The sequence below is a fragment of the Otolemur garnettii genome, unplaced genomic scaffold (assembly GCF_000181295.1).
Source record: "Otolemur garnettii isolate 467f Iridium unplaced genomic scaffold, OtoGar3 scaffold00043, whole genome shotgun sequence".
Classification (NCBI taxonomy): domain Eukaryota; kingdom Metazoa; phylum Chordata; class Mammalia; order Primates; family Galagidae; genus Otolemur; species Otolemur garnettii.
The window spans coordinates 5,907,768-5,933,364 of record NW_003852438.1 but is presented as its reverse complement, the minus strand read 5'-3'; the positions used below and the strand labels follow the sequence as shown (position 1 = coordinate 5,933,364).

The 25,597-nt window shown below is 39.4% G+C and overlaps 1 protein-coding gene across 1 annotated transcript in view; it reads right to left on the bottom strand.

Moving 5' to 3' along the window:
* The window catches only part of SCN8A (sodium voltage-gated channel alpha subunit 8), a 138,493-nt gene extending 114,410 nt beyond the window's left edge, over positions 1–24,083 (bottom strand). Inside the window, exons 1-3 of the mRNA XM_023513642.1 lie at positions 23,808–24,083; positions 2,622–2,740; positions 245–334 (exon numbers count right to left, since the gene is read on the bottom strand). Of these exons, the coding sequence (XP_023369410.1) occupies positions 245–334; positions 2,622–2,740; positions 23,808–24,083 (485 nt within the window). The remainder of the gene's footprint in view (positions 1–244; positions 335–2,621; positions 2,741–23,807) is intronic.
* Between the last annotated feature and the right edge of the window lie 1,514 nt (positions 24,084–25,597).

The following is a 25,597-nucleotide window of genomic DNA, read 5'->3' as shown; positions in this document are numbered from 1 at the left end:
CACAGGTGCCAGCCAGCACAGGGGGCGGGAGGCAGTGTGAAGGGTCATAATGTCAGGGCATACTTTCAGTTTCTAGAGTTGACTTCTAGGGATATTTGTTAAATTTCATATGTATTTTCAGCCTTCTCTATGAAATAAAGAGTGGTAATAACTAATTTTTTTTCCTTGATGGATAAATTGTGGCAAAGCAAGATTCAGCAATGAAAATCTTTAAAATAAGCAAATAATTAAATGAGCTACTTACTCCACATTCTTCGACCAGTCAGGAGGGTTACTAAAAGTCATGAATACACAGTTGGTCAAAATAGTGCACATAATGATCATGCTAAATACTGTAGAGAAGAGTCAAGGGTAAAATCTGGCCTGTTATTTCCACAGAAAACAAATACATTTCACATTAGGTATCATGAGTTCTATAATCAATAACTTGAAAAGAATCAAAGCACAGGAGAGGAGAAAAAGGCAAAAGCAAAAATGATAATAAAATCTGTGGTCAGCACCGTCAACACAGAATGTCACTGTATGCACATATCCAACACCTGTCCACAGAACTGGACAGATGGGGCAGGATAGTATTCTCCTTCTTTCAAAAGAGCTGTTCTATTCTCCTTTAGGATAAAACATTTCCCCCTGTTATGTGTACCACTTTCCACCTCAAATATGGAATACCTTTGCATGTAGTAACCAAAGTTGTCAGGCAAGAAAAATCAATTAAATCTATATTATTTAGTCCTCATTTATTGTTAATTATCTTGCATAACTAGTTATCTGAAAATCTACATGCAATGGTTGACTTTTTTTTTTTTTTTTGCAGTTTTTGGCTAGGTTCTTAAACTCACCACTTCCGGCATATGGGGCCAGCGCCCTACTCCTTTGAGCTACAGGCGCTGCCCAATGGTTGACTTTTTTCCTTAGTCCTTTTAGTGGGCTGAACTGTCTCTGGGGGGCAAGGTACCCGCTGATGCAGCCAGTGTGCATTGAATATGTCCAAAGTGAGAAACCAGTTGTGGCATATTAGGTAAGGATCTTAGGCAAAGATATCTGTACCACCATTCTTCTGCAAATTACATAGTAGAGAAAATACATCTGATCATTCTCAACATGCCCGGGAATATTTATGGATAGCAAACTAAACATTTCAGTTTCATCTAGGATCTCTCTCAACCCTTTCTGTTCTTGTCTACTGAGAAAAACCAAACTGGTTTAGGTCAGTCAGAGTTTCTCAGATTCTAACTGATGCATTAACAAGCACTGCAGCCATGTCTCATTTGTCACTAACTCATGCTCTCTTGTTAATGGCATGCAGCAGCTTTATGCCACTAATGGAGTTTTAAAAAGACAATGCATTTCTTATAGCTGGAGTTCTTTTATTTATTTATTTTTGAGACAGTCTCAAGCTGTCACCCTGGGTAGAGTGCCGTGTTGTCACAGCTCACAGTAACCTCAAACTCTCGGGCTTAAGCGATTCTCTTACCTCAGCCTCCCAAGTGGCTGGGACTACAGGCACCCACCACAACTCCAGGCTATTTTTTGTTACAGTTGCCAGTGTTGTTTGGCAGGCGAGGGCTGGATTCAAATCCGCCAGCTCCGATGAATGTGGCTGGTGTTCTAGCCATTCTAGCCGCATGAGCTACAGGTGCCAAGCCAGCTGGAGTTTTTTAAAATCATTACAGTTGGATTTTTCTTTGTGCTTTTTGGAACCAGAAGAGAAAAAAAACACTCCATCTTCTGATCCAACAGAAATGGAAGAAGTCCACTGTCAATTATTTATTTTCTTGTAAACCTTCAGATTTCAGAACTATGTTGCTTGTCAACTACAGATTTTAGAACCAGGTTGCTAACTTCTTAGAGTTAATAAAATGTGGTAACAGCTTACTGAACTGATTTACCAAGGTGCCGTTGCTAGTTTCCTCATTCTTCTTGGAGGATACAACAGTCTTTGAAGCATGGGACTAAGTGCTATCAAACTAAATACCAACCAGGCAAGTTTGAAGTCATTATGCAATGTTGGCAGAATCATCATGTATTTTTTCAATTGTCACATGCTCTCCTCTATTAATAAGATATAAAAATTAGGATGCATGAATAAATTGGCATTTTTCTATTGAAGGGGAGTAAAAGATTCAAATCTATCCTACCATCTGCACCAAATGATGAGAACTCTCTCAGATACTCTAAGCTCATTGCTCAAAAAGTATAAAAGAATTCAAGACAGATCTCTATTCATTCAACTATTTGTAACTAAAGAAGTAGCTTTCACAAAATTCTCTTATTGGAGCTTAATGTATCAACATGCTGAGCAGTCTGCCATGCAATGAAATCACTAAAGTCAGGGCACTTCAAAAAGTTAAGACTTCAATTAAAGGTTATTATCTTAATTTTTTCCCCATGGTGATACCAACAAAACTCCAGACTCTCACAATATCATCCTAAGAAAAAAGAATTTGCCAAAGCTGAGCTTGGGATTTGGCAGGTGTTCACTCTTGAAATTCTAACTAGTGGGACAGTCAACTACAACACTAGTAAAAAGCTTAATATACAATTCAGATGTCAAATACTGGAAACATACACAAGCAATCATAACAATTGCCACACTCACTCCATGTTCGTAGAAAGGATATGAATGTATCAAGATTTTAATAGCTATTCTTCTTATCAGGTTAAAAGGACTTAAAATGTACAAGGCAGGCGTGGCACTAAATCTGAAGAGAGTTTTCCCTCTGTTTAATACTACAAAGGTCTGCAGAGAAAGAAAAAGAGAGAACATATTAAAGCATGGTATGAATAACCACATAAAACATTTTTCTAGGCAAGAAATAAATAAACTCAAAGGTCCTTATAATTTTTATTTCTCAGCTTAATTTTTAAGGGAAGAAACCTTAACACAAAAGCAACTCCCTTCTCCCCACATCTCCCCCCGCCTTGCCCCAGATTATATGAGAATACAAACAGCTGGCATGATGTAAGCTGTTTTATTTTATTTTATTTGTTTTGTTTATTTAATTTTTGAGACAGAGTCTCACTTTGCCACCCTTGGTAGAGTGCCATGGCATCATAGCTCACAGTAACCTCAAACTCCTGGGCTCAAGCAAGTCTCTTCCCTCAGCCTCCCAAGTAGTTGGGACTACAGGTGCCCACCACAATGCCTGGCTATTTTTTTTCTTGCAGTTTTTGGCTGGGGCTGGGTTTGAATCCGCCAGCTCTGGCATATGGGGCTGGCGCCCTACCCCTTTGAGCCACTGGCACCGCCCATGTCTGGCTATTTTTAAAGATGAGGTCTCATTCTTGCTCAGGCTGGTCTCAAACTCCTGACCTCAGGCAATCACCCACTTTACTCTTCCAAAGTGCTGGGATTACAGGCGTGAGCCATCATGCCCAACCTGATGTAAGCAATTTTAGAGAATAAACTTCTTTCAAAAATAAGCCATATGAGTTATACCTAAGCTATCTATGCCAGTTTATTGATTTTGGATTAATTTATGTAACACCTCATAGTAGGTGCTCAGCAATACTGAATGAGCACCTACTATGAGCCAGACAATGTTCTAGATGCTTGGGAATTATCAGTGAACAAGATATTCCTTGCTGGAAAGCTTATATACTTGTGGGGAATGCAGACAATAAATAAAAACATAACAAATAAGTAAATTACAAAATTACATAGTATGCAATACACAGAAGGTTGTAAATATGATGTATGGCTAAAGGAGAAGACCAGGATGAGGAAAATGAGGAACAGGCAAAGGTTCAGCAGCTCACCCCACGTAATCCCAGCACTTTGGGAGGGAGGCCAAGGCAGGCTGATCACTTGAAGCCAGGAGTTTGAGACCAGCCAGAGCAACATAGTAAGACCTCATCACTATAAAAAATAGAAAAATAAGCCAGCTATGGTGGCAAGCACCTGTAGTCTCAGCCACTCGAGAGACTGAGGTGGGAGCATTGCTTGAGCCCAGCAGTTTTTAGGCTGCAGTGAGTTTTGATTTTACCACTGCACTCCAGCCTCAACCACAGAGCAAGACTCTGTCCTTAAAAATAAAAAAATACTGGGGTCAGGGAATAAGTGAATGCTAAAATGGAGAGGTGGCAGTTTTAAAGCAGGTGGTCAGGATAAAAGAGATTTGAACAAAGGCCAAAAGGAAGTGAGACGTGTTCTTCATTCAATCAGTATCTGCCTACCTAGACGGCTCTATCTGGCTTTTAAGCACCTCCAATATCATCCTTGCCAAAATCATCCAATCATATTTCCCAGCATGTATCTTCCTATCTAGGCAAACTAGTTCATACCCTCAGAACAGGTCACAATAATTCATAACTTTGGCCTTTGTTCCCACTGTTCATTCTACTGAAAAAGCCCCATCTCCTGATCCGAGTGAAGTAAATATTTTTGAGCAATTCTCCTCCTATGCCAAGCATTGTGCTCAGCTCCCCAGGGACACAAAATTAAATAAAACTATACTTTGGAGAAAGATGTATGTGAACTAGTGATTATGACACAAGGTAAGCACAAAGCTCAGGAACAAAAATATGCATAATGTATGAGAGGTAGCAGGAGGGCGAGATTTTCTTTCCCCTTGCATGGCAGATAAGCAATGAGCTGGGGAGGTGTTCATAAAGGAAGGCAACTAATATTTGGAAGGGATCTTAAAGGATAAAGAGGAATTAAGAGAAATTAATTGTTCAGACAAAAGGGTAAGGGATGCCAAGGAAAGGGAACAACACAGCATGTACAAAAGCAGCAGAGCACATAACTGCAGGCTGTTTTCACAGAATTAAAAAGTAATTCAGGGTTGGTCAGTGCCTGTGGCTCAGTGGGTAGGGTGCTGGCCCCATATACCAAGGGTGGCAGGTTCGAACCTGGCCCCGGCCAAACTTCAACAAAAACATAGTCAGGCGTTGTGGTGGGTGCCTGTAGTCTCAGCTACTCGGGAGTCTGAGGCAAGATAATTGCCTAAGCCCAGGAGTTGGAGGTTGCTGTGAGCTGTGACACCACAGCACTCCACTGGGCAATAAAGTGAGACTCTATTTCTAAAAAAATAAAAGAAAAGTAATTCAGTATTGATGAAGAACAGCACAGGAAAGGAGGGGAGCAGACTGTGACACTGGGGAGGGATGCAGGGACCTACTAGGCTGTGAGTCCCTTGGGAGACAGGCCAATGGCAAATACACAGCCTTATGGCCTCACTGTATGAGTGAGAGCACAGGGCCGAATGCTTGTCATTTTAAGTAGTTTTTAATTTAATGTTTTTAAATTTTTTTGAGACAGAGTCTCACTTTGTCACCCTCAGTACCGGGCCGTGATGTTATAGCTCATAGCAACCTCAAACTCTTGAGCTCAAGCAATTCTCTTGCCTCAGCCTCCCAAGTAGCTGGGACTACAGGCACCTGTCACAACGCCCAGTTATTTTTAGAGATGGGGTCTTGCTCTGGCTCAGGCTGGTCTCAAACCTGAGCTCAGGCAATCCAGAGCTCGGCCTCCCAGAGTGCTAAGACTACAGGCATAAGCCACTGCTCCTGGCTATAGTTTTTAATTCTAATTTACAGTAATACATGCTCATTTATTTTAAATAAAAGGAACATAAGACTAAGATCCACCTCATTATCCAATGATAACTTTTCACGCTAGGTTTTTGTGTATCCTTCCAGAAATTTTCTTTACAAATACAGGCATACATATATGTCCTTAAAAAATCTCTCTTTCAAATGGGATTGTTCTATAAATACTCCTGTACCTTGTATTAAAAATGAGCCCCCACAAAGAAAAGCCCAGGACCAGATGGCTTCACTGATGAATTCTACCAAATGTTTAGAGAAAATTAAACAAACTCTCCCACAAAATAGAAAAGAACATTTCTCAACTCATTCTATTACTGTGATACAAAACCAGACAAAGACATGACAAGAAGAGAAAACTCCAGACTAATATCCCTTATGAATATAGACATAAAAACCTCAACAGAAATACCAGCAAACCAAACCCAGCAGTATATAGAAAGGCTTATATACACCATGACCAGTGGGATTACTCCAGAAATACAAAGATGGCTTAGCATACGAAAGTCAACCAATGTGATACAACCTATAATAAAATAAAGGAGAAAAACTGCATCTAACAAAGTCCCACAGATTTTCATAATAAATAAAAACACACAACAAACTAGAAATAGAAGGGAGCTTCCTTAATCTGACAAAGATCATCTCTGAAAAACCCAAAGCCAACATCATGCTTTTTTAAAAACTAACCTCCATCCTCTATAACTGGGTTTTAAGTTCTTTGAAGGAAGAAACCAATCTTACACTTTCTCACAGCTTCAATACAACGCTCAGCACATAATATTTCCAATAAAAAAGTTGCAGGTAGATTTTTTTTTTTAAGTTCTTTTCTTCTAACTTTTCATTCCTAATCTGCCAGAGTCATGCTATTCTCTTCCCTGTGGAAAAGCAAAGCTGGTATTGAGCCATATCATTCTGGAAACACCCACTGCATCATCCGTAGTGCTATAAGGATATTCTTCCTGTCTGAAAGCATATTGCTTCTGGTGTGGTATGCTCAGGGGACACCTAATTCTAAAAGCAAGAGGAAGTAATAGAACTGGGGTAAGACCAAAACAGGTCAAAGGCCGAACTTTAGCTTTTCCATATCTTGGCTTCCCAAAGAAACGAACAGCCCAGGACTCCCCCAAAGCCTCTCTCTAAAGTCCCTGTATCCCTCTGTGTTTCTATAGCAACTCTCTCCATGAAAATGAGTACTTTTAAATAACCTCCTCATTCAACCTCGTAAGAGTCCCATGACATGTGGGTGAGAGAGGGATTATTATCCTCTATGCATTGTACAAAAGCTCAGGAGAGGACACCACCTATCAAAGATCATGCAGCAAAGAGCTGCATATTGTGCTGAGATGGGAGCCTCTCCACAGCTTCTACCATGCCAGACTAGGATGTGGTGTATGGGCAACATGGCAGAGAAGCTGGTGTGGGATGGATTCTCTGGAAATGAGAAATGTGAACCCCTGGGGTATATTGCACAAAGCAGCTAAGCAACAATGAAAGGAACACTGGCCCATATCTCAGAACCTAAAAGCCACCAGACGAGACCTTTGCAAACTCACTCACTTGCGAGACCTTTACAAACTCATTTGCCTGCCATAAGGAACAGGCAAGAGGATTTTAAAAAGTAATGTACTCTGCACCCTCCATTTCTCTTGTCTCTGGTCATGATGGAAATACAGATTTTAGAAGTACCACTGGGGTGGAGGGAGGTATTTCCTATCATCAAATCAGTACCTGGCAAGGCCTGGCATACAGCAGGTGTTCAATATGTCTGTTGATTGACTAATGAATAAACGCTTGTGTTGACATAAGTGAGAAAAAAATGAAGGGGAAAAGGACGACATTAGGAAAAAAATTGTTATACCTTGGTTGAAGAAAAACTCAGAGCTAGCTAGTATCAGTGCTAAGCCGGCAAGTGGGAGACCGATGATCCTGAGGAAAGCTAAGTACCTTTAGTAAATTTTAAAACTATGATTTTGAGGGCAGCACCTGTGGCTCAAAGGAGTAGGGCACTGGCTCCACATGCTGGAGGTGGTGGGTTCAAACCCAGCCCCAGCCAAAAACTGCAAAAAAAAAAAAAAAGAACAAGAAAACCCTATGATTTTATAAGTAAAAAGGCTCTATTAAGGACATTTAATGTATCAAGTAGAAATGTCACAATTATTTTGGGTACTGAACGTTGCACAAAGAATAAAAATTATTTACCATCACCTCTCTCTTGATATTTACATCCCATATCTTCAACAAGTATAAAAATAGGAGATCTTTTTTTATTCAAAGATAAATAAATATCTAGTCCACAGTAAACCTCCTGAAGGGAAGGTGAATCCCCTCTACTTTAAGCAGGAAGTTGTGTACTTTATTGTTAAAATAATTAGATCTACAGATAATTTGCACACAGATTTTCATAAATCTTTTGAATAAAGCAAGATGGTATTTAGACCCACACAAGTACTCAAAGCTTAGGGGTTTAGATTCTAACACTGGTGTTTTCAGTGCTTCTGTGAGAGAGAAAAAGAGAGAGAGAGAGAGAGAAGCATATGCTCAGTGCCAATAAGCCTTTTTTGTAAAGACGCGGGGAATAAATGTTGGGGGCTTTGTAGGCCTGGTGGGTTTTGTACAGTTTCTGTTAAAACATCTCAACTCTGTCACTATGGTGCAAAAGCAGTGATAGTTAACATAAAGACAAACAAGAAGAGCTATGTTCCAATAAAACCTTAAGGACATAGAAATTTAGATTTCATACAATTTTCACATTGTAAAAGGCATTCTTAGCTTGTAGCCCATACAAAACCAGATGGCAGAGTTGATCTGGCCCAGAGGATACGCTAATACCAGTTCTCCACTCAGGCCAGACTAGCTACAAAAAAATCATCTGAGCAGCTTTTAAAAAAAAATGCAGATTCATAAGTCATACCTCCAGAGGTTCTGATTAAGTCTGAAGAGGAATCCAGGAATCTATGCTCACCATGTTTCAGGAGCCACCAGCTCATCTCTCAGGTCATACCCTAAGGCACTGGGTTTTCCTTCTCTAGCTAGGTGAGTAGCCATGCGTCTCTTTGGATCTCATTTTCCTCAACTATAAAATAAGAGAGGACTGCCTGATGGGTGTGCCCATGTCCTTTCCAGAAATTCAGAGAATCCAAGATTAAATACAAGGAAGCAGCAAACCACACATTCAAGGAGGAAGACTATTATTATTTATTCTTTCACATTTTATCTTGGTAGAACTCTTCTGAATTAGGTATTTTGCTCTCTCAAGTTGAAGTTTGTGAAGTCCCACATCCAGTGCTTGATGTAACCATCCTTGCAACCACACTGATGTCAGCAGGGGACAGCATGGAGTCCCGGCAGAACTGGACTGTACAATGGCTTTTCCCTGGGCTGTCTTCCCTACTTTTATCCCTTTCTCAGCAGAACAGTGAATACATGAGAGAGAACGAATAGAGATGATTGGTGATAGGATGGCTCGTTAAAAATAAGTTTCCCATGGCTGATTAAACATCTGTAATCACTGTTAAACTGCTGCTGGGAAACCACAAAATGGCATTCTTTATCTCCTGTTCAACACTGTGCTCCAATGCCGGATCTTTCAGAGCCCAGATGGAGTAGAAAGGACAGCAAGCTTTGGATTTTTATAAGACTACTTCTTAGTAACAATCACTTGGCACTCACAAAATCCAATAATATTTTGCCTAAGGTGTCCTAAATTAGATCTTTGTGAAGCAAATGAATTAAAAGGGAAGGGGAAATATTAGGTTACGACAGCCTCTGAATGTGTTTCAACACAAGGCTTATTAAGAGTGGTGGGATAGTTCTCAACGAGTTATGGCATGGAGTATTAATAAAGGTGTCACGCTGGCATAAAACGAGTCTCCGAAAAGCACGTGCTTTTCATTTCTAATTAGCAGTGTGGGGCTTGGAGCACACAGTGTAGGAGCGGGGCCATTACTAACTCAGGATAAGATGTCTTCTCTTTGAGGCCCACAACTGGAGAAAGCACGTTGTTATATAAGGCCACTATAAGCACATTCATATACATGCCAAACAGATCCCAGCACACTGCAACTGCAACACAATAACCACACTGTTATCACAGCACTGCAACACCGCCAATTTGTGAGCACGTCCCTAACCTTACCCTAAGGCTGGAATAATTTTTAGTCATATAACAAACATAAATTAAAACAATAAAGGATGTGTAAAGATGTACATGAAAGGACATTATATAGAGGAATACTCAATGCGGGAGTGGAGTTTATCACAGAACAGAAAACATCTTGAGAAACCCTTATGATCCAGCCCCTGGTTTGCTGTGGGACACATGGCCTAGGAAAGTAGCTCTGTCATCACCTCAATTAGAATGAAGGTAATCTACAGTCATCTGATGCCCTTCTGGTTACAATAAACATCTAGGACCTCAGAGATTTAGCTAATCTACAAGAGGGTAGTTGGGAACCAATATCCTTTGAGTCCCCCTGGTTATAACTGTAATTGGCTCATGACTGTCCCCAAGTCAAGCCCTTAGATCTTAATTATTTTGATTCCTGGAACTATCTGGCCTTCTTGTTTTTGGCTGACTACACTGGCCTTAAATACTTGCCTGCCTAAACCTAATATATGTACTTTATTCTCCCAGATCTATGTACCTCTTCTGAACTAGGCAACTGGCCAGTTGTCTACTAATCAACAACAACTGGTCATTCACTTCTGAGTAGCTATATATATAGCCAATATAGCAGGCAACAAATAAGTGTCTTTTTAAAATTTCCCTATTTTAATAAGGAAAAACATAATGAAGAATCTGAACAGATCAGGCCAGGGAGTTGTTCAGAAATAAATGACTATACCATGTTAAAGAATCCTGATGTCTTTAATGCTAATATGCCTAGTGGTCTCTCAAGGGAAATCACAATATAAGTTATATATCCCTATAATGCCTAGCAAAGGCTCCAGCAAAGGCATAACTAGACTGCATTTCTACAGTACCTGTATCCCGGTACTCCCCAGCTACCCTTAGAAAAAGTGAACTAAGGCAGGACATGAGGACACAGGCAATTTTTCCCCCAGGTTTGTACTTCTGTTTGAACGATCTGAATACTTAGAACCATCATCTTCCAAGGCCACTACCCTGAGAACTGAGCAAAAGACACCTCTAAATCCCATATTTTTAAAAAAATTCTCTTTTAGACATTGATAATTTTACTTGTGAGTCTATTTGAAAAAATAATATTCAACATACATTAAGCATTTACTATGTGGCAGGCACCCTACTAAGACATTTTATATAACAATCATCTCATAGCTATTGCTTTATGAAGTAGGTACTATTTTATAGAAGATGGAATTGAAGCAGAGAGGTTAAGTAACGTGTCCAAGACTACATAGCTGTTAAGTGAAGGAATTAAGCATTAAATCGAGGAAGATTAACTATAAAGCCTTACACTCTTAATTATCAGGCCATATTGCAATTTAAAAAAGCTATTACTCAAATCTAATCCTTCATCTTACAGATAAGAAACCAAGCAGAGTACTCTGCCTAAACTAAGGTCACAGAGCAAGTGGGCATGAGAAGTGCGGCGTTACTAGGGTCCATAAATACTGGCTTCTAGTTCTGAACTCTTTTTACCATACAAGGACATCTGGTCCAACCCTCAGATCAATGGAGAATCTTTTTTACTTAATACCTTCAATCCCCACAAAAAAGAAAACCCACTGCATGTGCCTCAGAGGTCATAGCAGCTGTTGCTCATTCTTTCACCAAGCTTGTCTGTGGCTTTAGTTTTCCAGGACTTTCTGTGAACACTTTCTCATTTGGTTTGACCTTGTGACCCTATGCCCTCCAATCCACATTTAGAGCAGCTGACATCCTTCCTATCCACACTGTGGTCACAGGAAACCACACCTGGCAGAACAGCAGCACCACGCACCTGCCCCCCTGCTGAGCCAGCATGGTGCTGCTCCCCAGGGTAGGGCAGGGCTGAACCTCCTCTAGGCACTTCTTCCTCATTGTCCTTCAGTATGAGTTTGCCTTTGATCCTCTTCCCCTTCACCTCTTAGGGTGTACCAACCACAGCTGCTCCAGGGGACAGCAAAGTGTAGGTTTACTTTGTAAAGCATATTAACCCCTCTATTTACTGAATTCATATTCTAGAATCTATTCTCAGTCTTCCGTCTCTCTTACAAAGCAGCACTGCAAGTGGTTTAAGGCTTTGAGACCAGAGAGACCTGGATTCAAGACCCAGCTATTGCTTATTAGCTATCATGATCTTAGGCAACCCATGTAAGATTGCTAAGGTTCCATTTTCTTATTGATAAAATAGGGATAACAATAGATGGCACCTATTTTATCAGGTTGGTGTGAGGATGGAATGAAAGATCACCAGAAGTTCTTCACAGCGTGGCTGGCGGAGAACACACACTCAGCAAATGCCGTGGTCATGCTGCTGCTGTCCTGCTCTTTGGTTCTAAACATGGGGCAGCCATAAGAAGACTCTAAGGCTGACATTCATGTTAACTAGTATTCACAAACTGGGCACAAGACAAGAGTCCAGAGTAGCTGGAAGGCTACACTGGCTCAAAATGGGTCCCAGATGTTATTTCAGACCTAGGAACTCTAGAAGAGGGAGAAAACAAAAACTTCTTAGTACGCATACACTGGGCTTCAACCTGCCCTTCAATCTTCAGCTCCTGTTTTACCAAACCACGCCCTATGCTCCAGTCAAAACTCAAGTCACCATTATAAATAACTCAAGCTTTTACACATTTCTCAGCCTTCATACATGTTGTTCTTCATGCATGAACTACTCTTTCTTCTCTTCTCTAACAGGCAAAAAAAAATTTAACCATATTTTCAGGTCTAGTTCAAAGATCACTTCCTCTCTCAAGACAGCCCCACTCAATTCTCTCAGACAGAATTATCCTAACCTCTTATGTGTCCCCACAACACTTGTACTTACTTCTGTTAGTACAGTTAACACAGAATACTGTCATCTCTCACTGGACCCTGAGATCCGAGAAGGGCAGGAGTATGCTTTCCATCTTACTCTGACTCCATAAATGGAGTATACATGTGGACAATTTATACATGTTTGATCAATGTGTGAATCTTTTAGACATGAAGAAATCACAGAGCTAAAATCAACTGGCCTATAACTACATCCAACTTCCTACTAGGTACCAAACTGAAACTATCTGGTCACCTTTTCTACCCCTTAGCTCACGTACCCATAAACATTCATTACTTTTAATTTGAAAAGTCTTCTCACTCTTTCTATGCCATAGATACCATGCTATGAGACAAATGAACTAAAAAAATATATATATATATACACACACACATATGTACACATATACATACTCATATATGCTTACATACACACACATACAATTGTTTCTCAGTATCTGCAGGGGTTGAGTCCAGGACTCCCACAAATACCAAAATCCACAGATGCTTAATCCCTGACACATGTATAAAAGTTAGTAGTTGTATAATTTCCATGTGCTTTATTTATTTAGAGATAGAGTTTCACTCTCTCACCCTGTCTAGAGGGCAGTGGCATCCTCATAGCTCAAATGAAACCTCAAACTCACAGGCTTAAATAATCCTCCTGCCTAAGCCTCCCAGTAGTTGGGACCACATGCAGATGCTATCAATTCTAATTTTTCTATTTTTAGTAGGGTCTCACAGCTGTTCAGGCTGGTCTTGAATTCCTGAACTAAAGCTATCCTCCCACCTCAGCCTTCCAGAGTGTTAGGATTACAGGCATGAGCCACCACACCCAGGCCCTTCCATATACTTTAACTCATCCCCAGATTGCTTATAACACCTAATACAAATGTATTTTTGTAAACATATAAATACTATGTAAATTGCTGTTGTAATGTTAGGGGAATAATGACAAGAAAAAAAGCCTGTAGATGTTTAGTACAGATGTGGGTTTTTTTCCTGAATATTTTTAAGCTGAGGGTGGTTGAATTCATGACTGCAAAATATACAGACACAGAAAGCCGATTGTACTCACTCTGTATCAAGACAATGCAAAATGACAGAAAACTGACTAAAAATGATGGTGGAAAACAAAAACAAGAAATCTGCAATAAACTCTGGAGACAGCATGACATGGTAGAAAGATCATGAAGGTTGCATTCAAACACTCCTGGAATGAAAGAAAACCTGACTCTACTGAGATCTCCCTAATATTGGATCCTCAGGGACTGTAGGAAATTGGGGAATCAATAATGACATCTAGAATTCTGGTTATGTCATCAACTAGGACAGAAAATAGAGAAAAGAAGATAAGCAGGTTTGGCGGTGGGGCGGGGACTAAGTTCAATTTTGAACACAGTGAGTTATCTGCAAGAAATCTAAATAGAGAAGACTGGCAAGGTGTTGAATATTTAAGGAACATTCCTGGCTGGAGCTACAGAATCAGAAATCCTGGTACTGAGACTAATTGAGATCACCTAGGAAAGCATGCCAAATGAGAGGAACATAGGCCAAGGACTGAGCACGGGAGAGTATCAACATTTAAAGAAAGGTAGAGGAAATGAAAAAGAAAGAGAAGGAAGAATCTGAGATACAGGGAAAATTAGACCATGGAAGTAAAGAGCTGCGAGAATCAGAATAACAGTCTCAAACATAGCAGAGAAGGTTAGTGAGATAAGAACTTAAAAAATATCTTAGACTTGGCAATTTGAAGATCTTATCTTGAGAATGTCATGAGAGAGGTGAGGTTGCAGAGTCAGGCTGCGCAGGCAAAGGAGCAGGTGGGAGATGTTTTTAGTGGTACATAAGGGCTCCTCTTTACAAGTTTCAGTGGTGTGGGGAAGAGATCAGACTAGCTGGGGATATGGAGCCAAGGCTCTTAGTATGTTTACAGGCTGAGGGAAAGGAACGAATATAAGAGGGAAAAGAGAAAGGATAACTAAAACAGTATAGTTCCAGAGGCAGTAGAAAAGCGTAGGGGAGAGGGACTGATCTTGAACAGTAGACAGGAAGCCCTATCCTCTGAAACTGGAACAATCTTTTATTCAAACTTGGCTCCTTAGGCTAAACTTTGTAGCCTCAACAAAGGGTCTGGAATAGGACTGCATCTTCAGCGCTTGGATCAAAAATTCTACTGGTAGAATCAGAGTTGGCAAAAATTGTCACATAATGGGACAATCCTAATCCTAAATTTTGTCCGACAGGGTTATATGTAAAGAAATATTTACAATACGTTTATGAATTTAGAAATAGTAGTAAGAGGTGCACCCTCTGTTTAATGATAACACAATTGTACTCAAGTAAGGAAGGACTTAAAATATGTTTAATTATTGTCAGAAGATAATCAATATCACCGTAATTGTGAGACATTCTCTAACATGTTCATTATTAACCCCTATTCAATGGGTCAATTTTTATTAGAGTAAGATTTCACAACCAAACCCTGGGGAAACCTACAGAGAAAACAGTTCCTGAAATTACTGATCAGTGGAATTTTATGGCTGAGATGATTCAGGTAAACGCTGTCTCTTAAATACTATGCGGCTCAGACCTCAGTACTTGTTTAAGGACTTAACGAAGCCCTGAGGTTCTTTTATGGAGAAAATGCTGGGTTTATCTGTTGGCAGCCCTATAGCTCACACTGATACAACAATATATTGGACTCTTGCCTATATAAAAATCCAACACTGGCCAACTCTGTCAACAGAGTGACAACACTGGCTTTTATGTAACTCAGGATATCTGCATTATGGGTTCTTTTAAAGATTATAATTTAGTACTTGTTAAAGACCTATTTAAAATACGGAACATTTGAGAGAACATATAACCTTTGATTCATCTAGATTTTCCAAATTTAGTCTCTGTACCAAGTCAGAAATTTACAAACCTCTCTAAAGTATTAATAGCTGGGCCATATTATCTTCATTAATACATGTATCATTATTTCTAATTATTTTATTTATGTTTATTTGTCTTCCCAACAAAATCTAAGTTCCAAGAGTATATAAGGCTTATTGGTTTTGTTTTCAAGAGCATGGACCAAAGCCTGAGCATACAGCACACAGTAACAACCAAATGAATGATTGATTACATGCTCAATTCCTTCCTTAACTCTCCATAATCAATCACAAAATCCTATCACTTCACCTCTGTAATAAGTGAATCTATCCATTCCCCTTTATTTCCAATCCCACCACTATAATTCAGACCATCATTATTTCACAGTTAGTTTCTCTGTCCCAGCTCTCTTTCCCTCCATTTCAGTATATATGTCATTGCCATAGTCACCACCCTAAAGCACAGCTATAATCCCATATATCTTCATTTCCATTTAAAAATCTATAGTTCTCTGTTGCTTATCAAGTAAAGACTAAACTTCCAGCACTCTAAGCCCCTATGACTTGGCTCCAGCTCCCCCTTCCCAGCCCCATGTCTCTCTGCTCCTTAGGTATTTCCCACTTCCCTACATTCCAAGAAAACTAGATGAGCTGGCCTTTTCTTTCATGTCCTATATCCTTCTCTCTGAGCCTCTGTTCATACGGTACTCTCTGCCTAGAATGTGAGTCCATCTCTCCTTTTTAAAATCAAAGGCCTAATTCAAATACTATTCTTATTATGAAATCATCCTGAGGTCCCCTGGTCAGAAGTGATATCACACTATATACTACTATGTTATAAGCTACTGAGGGGTAAAAAATGGACTTTATTCATCTTTGTTTTCCCCAAGAGAACAGAATGCCTCACATACAGGAAGTACTCAAGAAATATTTGTTGAATAAAGTAACCGCATTTTATATGGTGAGACTAGTACATATTCCACACTGGTTTCTCTCATTTCTCTTAGTCAGTTCATACAGGGAGGGCAACACAAATGACACAGCCAAGAAAAAGCAAGACATTTGGTAACAATGGATATGACAGGGGACTTAGAGTATCCAGGAAATAGCATCTTTTGTATGATATTCACTTGTGACTAATAAATTAGGAAAAGATTCAAGTACTAGGTAGAGGCTATTACCTAATGACTTTTTATATAGCCCTTTCTAATTCTAAGGTTCCACAAGAGGAGTGACAAGCCCAGTGTCACTTAATAACAGCTACCCAGCCCTCAGAAAGGATCTCTAAAACATCAGGAAAACTATTTCCTTATCTACCTCCTCAGCTCATAAATGAAAACAATTCTTTGCAAAAGGAAGAAATATTGCTAATCAATCTTTTTTTCCCCTAGAGTTTAGTTCATTTTGGAAGGCAGGAAAATTTTTCATTAGGAAAAAATTCACAATGTCACCCTTCATAGCCACAGCACTTAGAAAAGGAATGTTTTCATAAGCATTATCTCATAAGATTAATTCATTCATTCAACAGATGCTGAGTGCTCTTCTATAGGGTGGGCACTGCTCCCATTGATGACAACGCAAGAAGATGAACAATAAATGAGTATATTGTACATCAGGTGTTAAGTGATACAGAGAAAAACCAACTAGGGTTGCGGCCACAGGCTGTTTTGTTTTACACAGAGTAGTCAGGAAATGGTCTTTATGACAATCTTATAAAATAAGTGACATATAAGCTATCACCATAATTTTAATTTTCCAGATTGGGGAAAATGAGACTCTGAATGGTTAAGTGGCATGCCTGAGATCATTTGGAATTAGATGAAGATTGGATCAGGAAAAAGACTTCCCAACTCTTGATCTATTGCTTGGGTTATAAAAGAGGAATCTAACTCAGGAATGCTTAATTAAATCCCCTTCCCTCTATGTAACCACACCCGGAGCAGCGTGGACAAGAACACAAACATGCCCCTCAGTAATCTCTCACCCTGACACTCCCCTCCACAAATGGCTCACCCATATTGTCCTGAATTTGATTTTGTTTTCTGTATGTTGGGAAAAAATTTTTAACAAAATAAACCAAAGTATTAAAATATATAGTTTAAAACAGAAAGCAGCATGTAGGCTTATTCTGCAAAAGCAGGCAATGCAACAACTAACTAGTAACCACACCTAATAAACACAAAGCTTCTTTTAACAGACTGTCCCTGTTCTGCATACCCATTGAAAGTGTGTCAAAATAGATTTGGCAAGGATTTTCTGCCAGGAGCTCCTGGGACTCTGTGTGTGAGTGTGTGTGTGTATCACTTAAAAGTTCTTTATTTGAGGAAGCTGATGGCACTAATATTAGTGAAGTGAGGAAATAACTGTAAACATTATTGGGAACAGAGCCCCCCCTCACCATGTAACCTGAGTTAAAATTGAAATTAACTTCTTAACCAAAGTGGGACTGAAGATCTCAATGTATATAAAAGTTCAGGGGAGGAATTGGTTTTGGTATAAGAGAAAGAATCAAATTAGGCTATAAGGCAGAAGAGGCCTCTGGGCTGAGCCTGGACAAATTGGTAGAATAATGGTCAAGAGGGATGGAGATCGGAAGGGTAGAGGCGCGACACTAAGGAAGTGGGAAGTAGTCTGCCACAGTGAAAGCACAGTATGTGAAGGCAGAAGTATGAAGTACAATGAGAAAGATACAGATATAGGTCCAATTCTAATGTACAAATATTACAGACATGGAATTTGAAGTGATTTGGCCAAGGGACAACAAGAGGCAAAGCTAGAACTAAAATCAAGGTCTGGCTGGGTGTGGTGGCTCACGCCTGTAATCCTAACACTGGGAGGCTGAGGCGGGTGGATTGTCTGAGCTCACGGGTTTGAGACCAGCCTGAGCAAGAGCAAGACTGCCGTCTCTAAAAATAGCTGGGTGTTGTGGCAGTTGCCTGTAGTCCCAGCTACTTGGGAGGCTAAGGCAAGAGAATTGCTTGAGCCCAACCAAGAGTTTGAGGTTGCTATGAGCTATGATGCCAGGGCATTCATTCTACCAAGGGTGACAAAGTGAAACTCTGTCTCAAAAAATAAATGAAATTAAATTAAAATAAAATCAAAGTTTTATATTCCCAGTTAGTTGCTTTTTTTTTTTTGAGATACAGTCTTGCTATGTTGCCCTTGGTAGAGTGCCGTGGCATCACAGCTCACAGCAACCTCGATCTCTTGGGCTTAAGATATTCTCTTGCCTCAGCCTCCCAAGTAGCTGGGACTACAGGCACCTGCCACAATGCCTGGCTATTTTTCTGAGGCAGTTGTCATTATTGCTTAGTTAGGCCAGGCTGGGTTCGAACCCGCCAGCCTCAGTGTATGTGGCTGATGCTATAACGTGCTACAGCTGCCAAGCCAATCAGTTAATTACTCTTTTTACCCGGTAATGAAATTCTGGTCAATGACAGACTGCATTACTGACAGAAGTCCCATAAGATCATAATGGGGCTGAAAAATTCTTATCCCTTAGTGACCTCATGGTCACAATGTAATGTCATAGCTGCCATAAAGTCATGACGTAATACACTACCTTTACCGTGTTTACGTATATTCAGATACCAAACACTTGGCATTACAGTCGCCTACAGTGCTCAGTTTAGTAACACCATATAGGTTTTTAGACCCCAGAAGAACTGTTCCTTTTAGGACCTGTCCTATAAACCACATGGATTATTAGGGATGTAAATATATAAGGAGCTTGTTTTTCTTTCTACCTACAGAGGGTGCCCAAAAAATGTATTCCCACATTTTAAGAGAAAAAGTTATCCAATTCATGCCTATCACTGTCATTCACTTGATTAACACCATCTTTTGAGCAAATGTCATACTACGCTTCGTTACTGTAATTCAATTCAACTTTGAAAAATAATATAAAGATAATACCTGTTAAAATATGTTTACATATTTTGATACCCCTGGTGCATATTTGCTTTCTCAGCTTCAGAAGAACTGAGCCAATTAAGGCTGAAGATTAACTAGTGAAGAAAAAGTAGAAAAGGGGGAACCAGAAATATGTTATAATGAAGAGTGAGGAAACATTAGTTCTAGTCTCAGTTCTATTAAAGTATATGTTTCACCTCATAAAATGTATAATATGAGGAGGCTGAACTAGATGATGTCTGAGGCTACCAAATTATAATTTTATATGATTCTAAGTGGATTCTACTTTGCAGGAAAAAGTGCATATGAAAACTTGAAGGTAAAGTAAACTTTGGAAAGCCATATATGATTTTTTTTCTTTTACAAACCCTTGTGTCGAGGGCTGACTCTCACTAGATCACAGTGAGGGAGCTGCTCTGCTATGTACGAAACCCCGACCCAGAAGCAGGTTGTCTACAAATGGTTTATCACCCATATATGATTTTTTAATCAACAGGAATCCACCCTATTTAAAGACACACCAATCAATTCTATAATCAGGATTTTTGTTTATGGGACTTTCTTTTAAGGGGGTATACCCATTAAATAAAAAGAACACATATATTTATCAGTCGAAATGGGAAAGGGGTAAGGGTCAACACTGAAGGCCTTCTTTCAACATAATCCACAGATGTGCTTGCTGCCTACTTAGGATAATTATTAGGAATATATATGGCCACTTAAAATTCAACAAAATTAACTTAAAACTAAGCATTTGTACTTGGCATCTGTGGCTCAAGTGGCTAAGGCACCAGCCACATACAAGCCGGCGGGTTTGAATTCAGCCCACGCCCACCAAATAACAATGATGGCTGCAACCAAAAAATAGCACAGCGTTGTGGCAGGCGCCTATAGTCCTAGCTACTTGGGAGGCAGAGGCAGGAGAATCATTTGAGCCCAGGAGGTGGTGGTTGATGTGAGCTGTGATGCTATCCAGGGTGACAGCTTGAGGCTCTGTCTCAAAAAAAAAAAAAAAACAAAAAAACTCCAAAAAACTAAGCATCGGAGAGTACTGTTTGTATTTAAGATAAAGAAACACTTTCACCAATACAGTGTTTTAAGAAATGAATTGAGAATTGACACTGATTAAAACTTAAGATTCCATAGTATAAAGGAAGGAAAACAAAGAACAAAATTTAGACTTCAACAGGCTTAAGAAACAGTAGAAAAGAAACCAAGAACAAAGGTTTTTAGAAGAGTTTCAAGTTCCTTAAAATAAAATTTGTTTGCCTGCATATACATAAACTCTAGAAGATATTACTATCAGTAGTTACCTTAGTGGGAGACAGGAAGTAGGCAGATATAAAAGAGGTGATCAAATAGTTCTAAATTTTTAACCATGTAAATACATTACCTATTTTAAAAACTAAAAAATTTTATATGTTCTGAAATTCAATTATGTGTAGCAAACAGCTGAAAAACAAGAAAGCCAAAGAAAGGAGGCAGTAGAATAAAATACTCAGAGGCAAAGAAAATGTAAAGTTGTAGCATTAAGAGGGTTGAGGCAATTCAGAGAGGATGATTCCAGGTTGTTTGCAGGGACCAGCCGGAAAGATTGGCTGAACCCAACAAGGACTTCTCCAGCTGGAATTAATAACAATATCCAGAAAATGTGATATGCAATTTTTTAGGGCTCTGTGTCCCTTTGGGAATGTGACATCCACAATGGGATGAAACCAGAACTTTATTAATAGAAAACTAGTTCTCTCTTCTGGAAAAGAAAGAGGGAAGGAACTGAGAAATAAGTTTCTATGAGAGTCACAAAGATGATTAATCAGTTAGAAAACAAGACCTATGAGGAAAAGATAAAGGATTCCACTTGCACCATTTAGGAAAGAAAAGACATTCTATTTAAGGCAGCCCTTAAAAAACAAACAGAATGGAATGTCCTCTTAAAGTCATTTCTACCCTTAATTTTTTGATTTGTGGGTTAATTCCCAGTGTGCTTCCTTGAAGAAGAGGCCTTGCTAATTTAGCCCAGAAAAGGCCTAGTTAGTTAGAAGCGAAAGGGTTAAAATATACTATTTTGGCATATTGACTATTTAAGTTAAAGACACTTGAAAAACAGCATGTGCAAAAACATCACTCTGACCTTGTTGTTTCTTGTTTTTTTTGACCTTGTTGTTTCTTAAGAGCAGGAGATGAAATTGCCATGGGAAAGAAACTCTCTGTATTAAGAGGAAAGACAGCCTCTTTATCTTAAAGGACAAGGAGGTAAGACTGAGAGAATCTGTATCGACCTTGTTAGATTATCTCTTTTAAGCCTCCTCAAGTAATTTAGCTGCTTCCTTACAACTTACTATTTTTTGTCCAATTCAGTAACTTACTAACTCTAACTGCTTCTTCTCTGGATCTTTATTTCCTTATGAAGGGTCCTGTATCATGTAAGATTTGAACGTATTACGCTTTTCTCCTGTTAATCTACATTATGTCAATTTAATTCCAGACCCAGCTGGGACCCTAACAGGATGGAGGTGAAGTTTTTCCACTTCTACAGAAGTATTAGTAATGCCAGTGAAGATCTGTAAGTAAACTTGAGCAAACATAATATTTTTAATTAACTAAAAAATCCTTCATTTAAAAGTACAATTAACACTTCTGAAGTGCTAGCAATGCTTTCTTGACATGGTATTAGTATGTAATCATTAAGGTATGCATTTATGTTTTATGAACTTTTCTGTATAGTGGTAGTGGTATGTCAAAAATTTTTTTAAAAGATTACAAACTAAATTACAGTTAAGGTTATTCTTAACAATTTACCCTCATGATGAGGCCGAAGGCTAAAGTCAGGGTTTCCATCATGAAGAGCCAGTCCCCTAATGGAGCTCAGTAACAATTTGGCTGATCTAAGGAACGACACCCATCAGGGCCAAAAGCCTGCTCTTTGAAGAGTCCTGACTCCTAAGCCAGGCCCCTGCAAACTGAGGCACTGGGAAAGGAAAGGAGAGATCTACAGGGCAGGAACCGGGGGAAAGGATATAAAAGAAAACTGACTCTGCAGTTAATTGCTCTATATATTTTTCATATATTAAAATAGTCTTAATAAAATGAAATTCAATTTGCATTTGAGTTAAAAAAAAAAAAAGATGAGGCCCATGACATGGAGTGACTTGCTAAAAGTCATGAATTAGTTTTGAGAAGGTTTTTTTTTCGTTTATTTATTTCCCTATAAATTATTTATGGTAGTTTTGAAAATATATTTATTAAAAAGGAAAATGTAAATAATAAACATGGTGAATTAAGACAGAGTCAAGATTTCTTACTTCCCATCTACTGTCATGTTTTGTTCCTTAAGCTTTCCAGATTCCACAGTGGAAGATACAGACTGCTGGCTGCACCTTTCCTTATCACTGCTCTGAGCTACAACAGAAGTACCTGGGTAAAGGACCATTTTGTGTAGACAATGTCTTAACTGCTTTTGTCATTCTGAACTAAAAATGCCTCCACAATTATAGCTAAATCAGGAGATCTACTGGCTTATTGTCTTATTTCTGTTCTATTATCAAGCCAAAAAAGCTGAACTTTCTCACAAAATCGAAAGAATGGAAGATAATTTAGTGAAGGGCAGTTTGTTAACAAAAGCAGTTAAGCTTTATATTTGTAAATATTAATATATAATTATACCAAGCCATTTCCCCCCTCATTTGAGAAAAACTTGTCAATCTAATTCTTTAAATGACATCTGTCACATGAGTGGTCCCCTAAAATTGTATCCTCGGGATTCAATGACTAATTACTCACTGGTGGATCACCCAGGAAGCTTTGTTTCTCCATTTGTTGCCTTGTTTCAGAAGACAATCATGAAGAAAAAACTAAGATTTGCTTAAATATTTGTTCAGAAGTTTGAGACTCTTTGGCCAAATGAAGATTGGTTTTTTTTTTTCCACCTGTGCCCTCTACTTGCAGGAGTAACAGAACTGACTCTACTCTCCTCCAAGAATCAATCCAACGCCTAAGTAACAAGGCCAATGACTGGGCGTCTCTTGTATTGACCCAGTTTGGTTTACTTTATTCTATTCCTGTCCCCGATAGCTAATGCTCTAACGTCACAAAGGGGGCTAGATGAGAGCAAATCTACCATATTATCAAAAGGTTCTCTGATGTTGCAATAGTAACACTATTTTCTTACTTAAAGATAGAATAATTTTGAATGTGTGTTTGAGAGATACTCTGTAGGGCTGTACTATCTTTTACTATCCCATCTTTTTTGGATTCTAGGAAAACAGTCCCATTTCACTTATGTCCTCGTTCTGATCTGTTCTAGAGCCAAAATCAGAAGTCTTATTAATAGAGTTCACAAATGCCAAGACCCACAAATGACCCTTAGTAGCAATTTAAATGAAAATAATCCCCACAAACCAGAATTGAAACAAAAGGTTAACTACTTATCCAAACTTTGGCAAAGAGACAGTTTTTTCTCCCCCATCTCCCCAAAGCCTCTTAGGAAAGTGGTATCTGCAGCTGCTGATCTTCCTTGAACTCACTTTCTGCGTCAAATAGTATGGGTCTAAGTCCTCCAGGGGAACTGCAACCAGGCCTTGGGGGATGTCCCCGTAGATGAAAGGCAAACTCTTCCCTGCTTCCAGGTCACTGTTTGGCTTGGGCTTGCTGTCCTCATCGTCCTCCCGATGACTGCCATCAGCCTTTGGCGGTTTCTTGAGCTTGCTTTCAGCAATGCGCCTCTCGATGTTTGCCAGCGACTCAGGGGTGAAAGGCTTGAAACTATCAGGGCCTGGTGGTGCGAGCAGCCGTGCTGCCATCTTCTCATCCTGCAGCAGCTTCGTTAGTTATGCTGCGTCCAGGACAGGTCAGCTCTGAAAGAAACAGCAACACAGACAGCATTAATCAATCACTACTCTAAAATGAGGCCAGACTAAACCATCTCACTCTCAACCTTTATTCACAACCTTTGCAATATACAATTTCTTCCAGGACATTTTTATTTTTCCTTTCAGAAATCTGTGGCATGAATGAACTGGGTAATATTCATAACTGCCCCTCAGGGGAATGACCTGTGAGACAGATGAAAAAATAGGAGTCTCCTAAATAGCTAATATTTATTGTATTTACTTTGATGCAATTCACTGTTGGAACCACATCAACAAAAAAGATATATTCCCTCCCTTCAAGGAACTTCTACACAAATAAGTTATACTTAATGTTACCTCCAGACATATGTTAGCTCTGGAGTCCTAATAGCTCAAGTCACCTTCCTTTTCTAGAGCTCACTCCCCAAAGGAATACTTTTCCTTTCAAGGGCAACACAAGGATAAATTGTCACTCTTCTCAAATTTCAGTTTCTGAAGACAAAATAAACCCTTCAAAACTTTGGATGCACAAAACACAGATAAAATAGCTTCCATATACTTTAGTTCTTCCATTTCAAGTTAGTTTTCAGTTCACCAAGTTGTGGAAAATCTATCTAGCATAAAAGTCCAGAAGTATCTTCAAGGATCAAGCTACTGCCATGGACAAATGTGAAGTGGGCAGGTACTGTTCTAGTGCCTCCTACTTAGCAATGAGGAAAAGCTACTGGGAGTGTAATTTCCAGAACCGCCCTGATGCAACAGCACTGCAGCACTGCAGCTGAACGGTGGGGGCAGAGAGGCCTGCATGTGGATGCCGAGGCCATGAGCACAGAGTTGAGACCAAAATTCCTTTCTGAAAAGAAAAATGAAGTAATGCCATACAAGAGCCAGTGATTCCTAAGTATGGTGTTTGAAAAGCCAACTTCCATTTGTGTTCATGTAATCTGGGGTTTTTAAATATACACCGTGACAAGGAGGAATCCCGGTATCAAAAGTGGAAGTGTGCAGTGACACTCAAAAAGGGACCTGAGCTGGCGAGTTTATTATCAAAGTCTCAGGGCTTTGCTCATAGTGCTGCCTTTTTCCCTTTAGTTTTGAGAATGCCACAGAGATAATCAGGAAAGTTTTTTAAAAAGATAAAGATTGTTCTTTCTCCGCCTACATAGTCCTCAGGGTCCACTTAAAGGCAAGTATCATAAAACTTAAGGATACTCAAGAGAACTCTAGTATAGTTAACCCTAAATAACTTACAGTGAAATACCCACGGGCTCCTTCCATAAATGCACCTGCTCTCATCAGACCTCTCCAGTGGTGGTGATGAAGTGTTGCAAGGCTGCGTACAGCGTCTGTATGTGGGCTGGCCTGCTCACTCACTCAATTCACAGCATGGGCCAATGTGAGGCCAGAACCACAAGGATGCCCCACACAAACTAGTTTGCTTCATAATGTAAGCAGAGAAATCATTT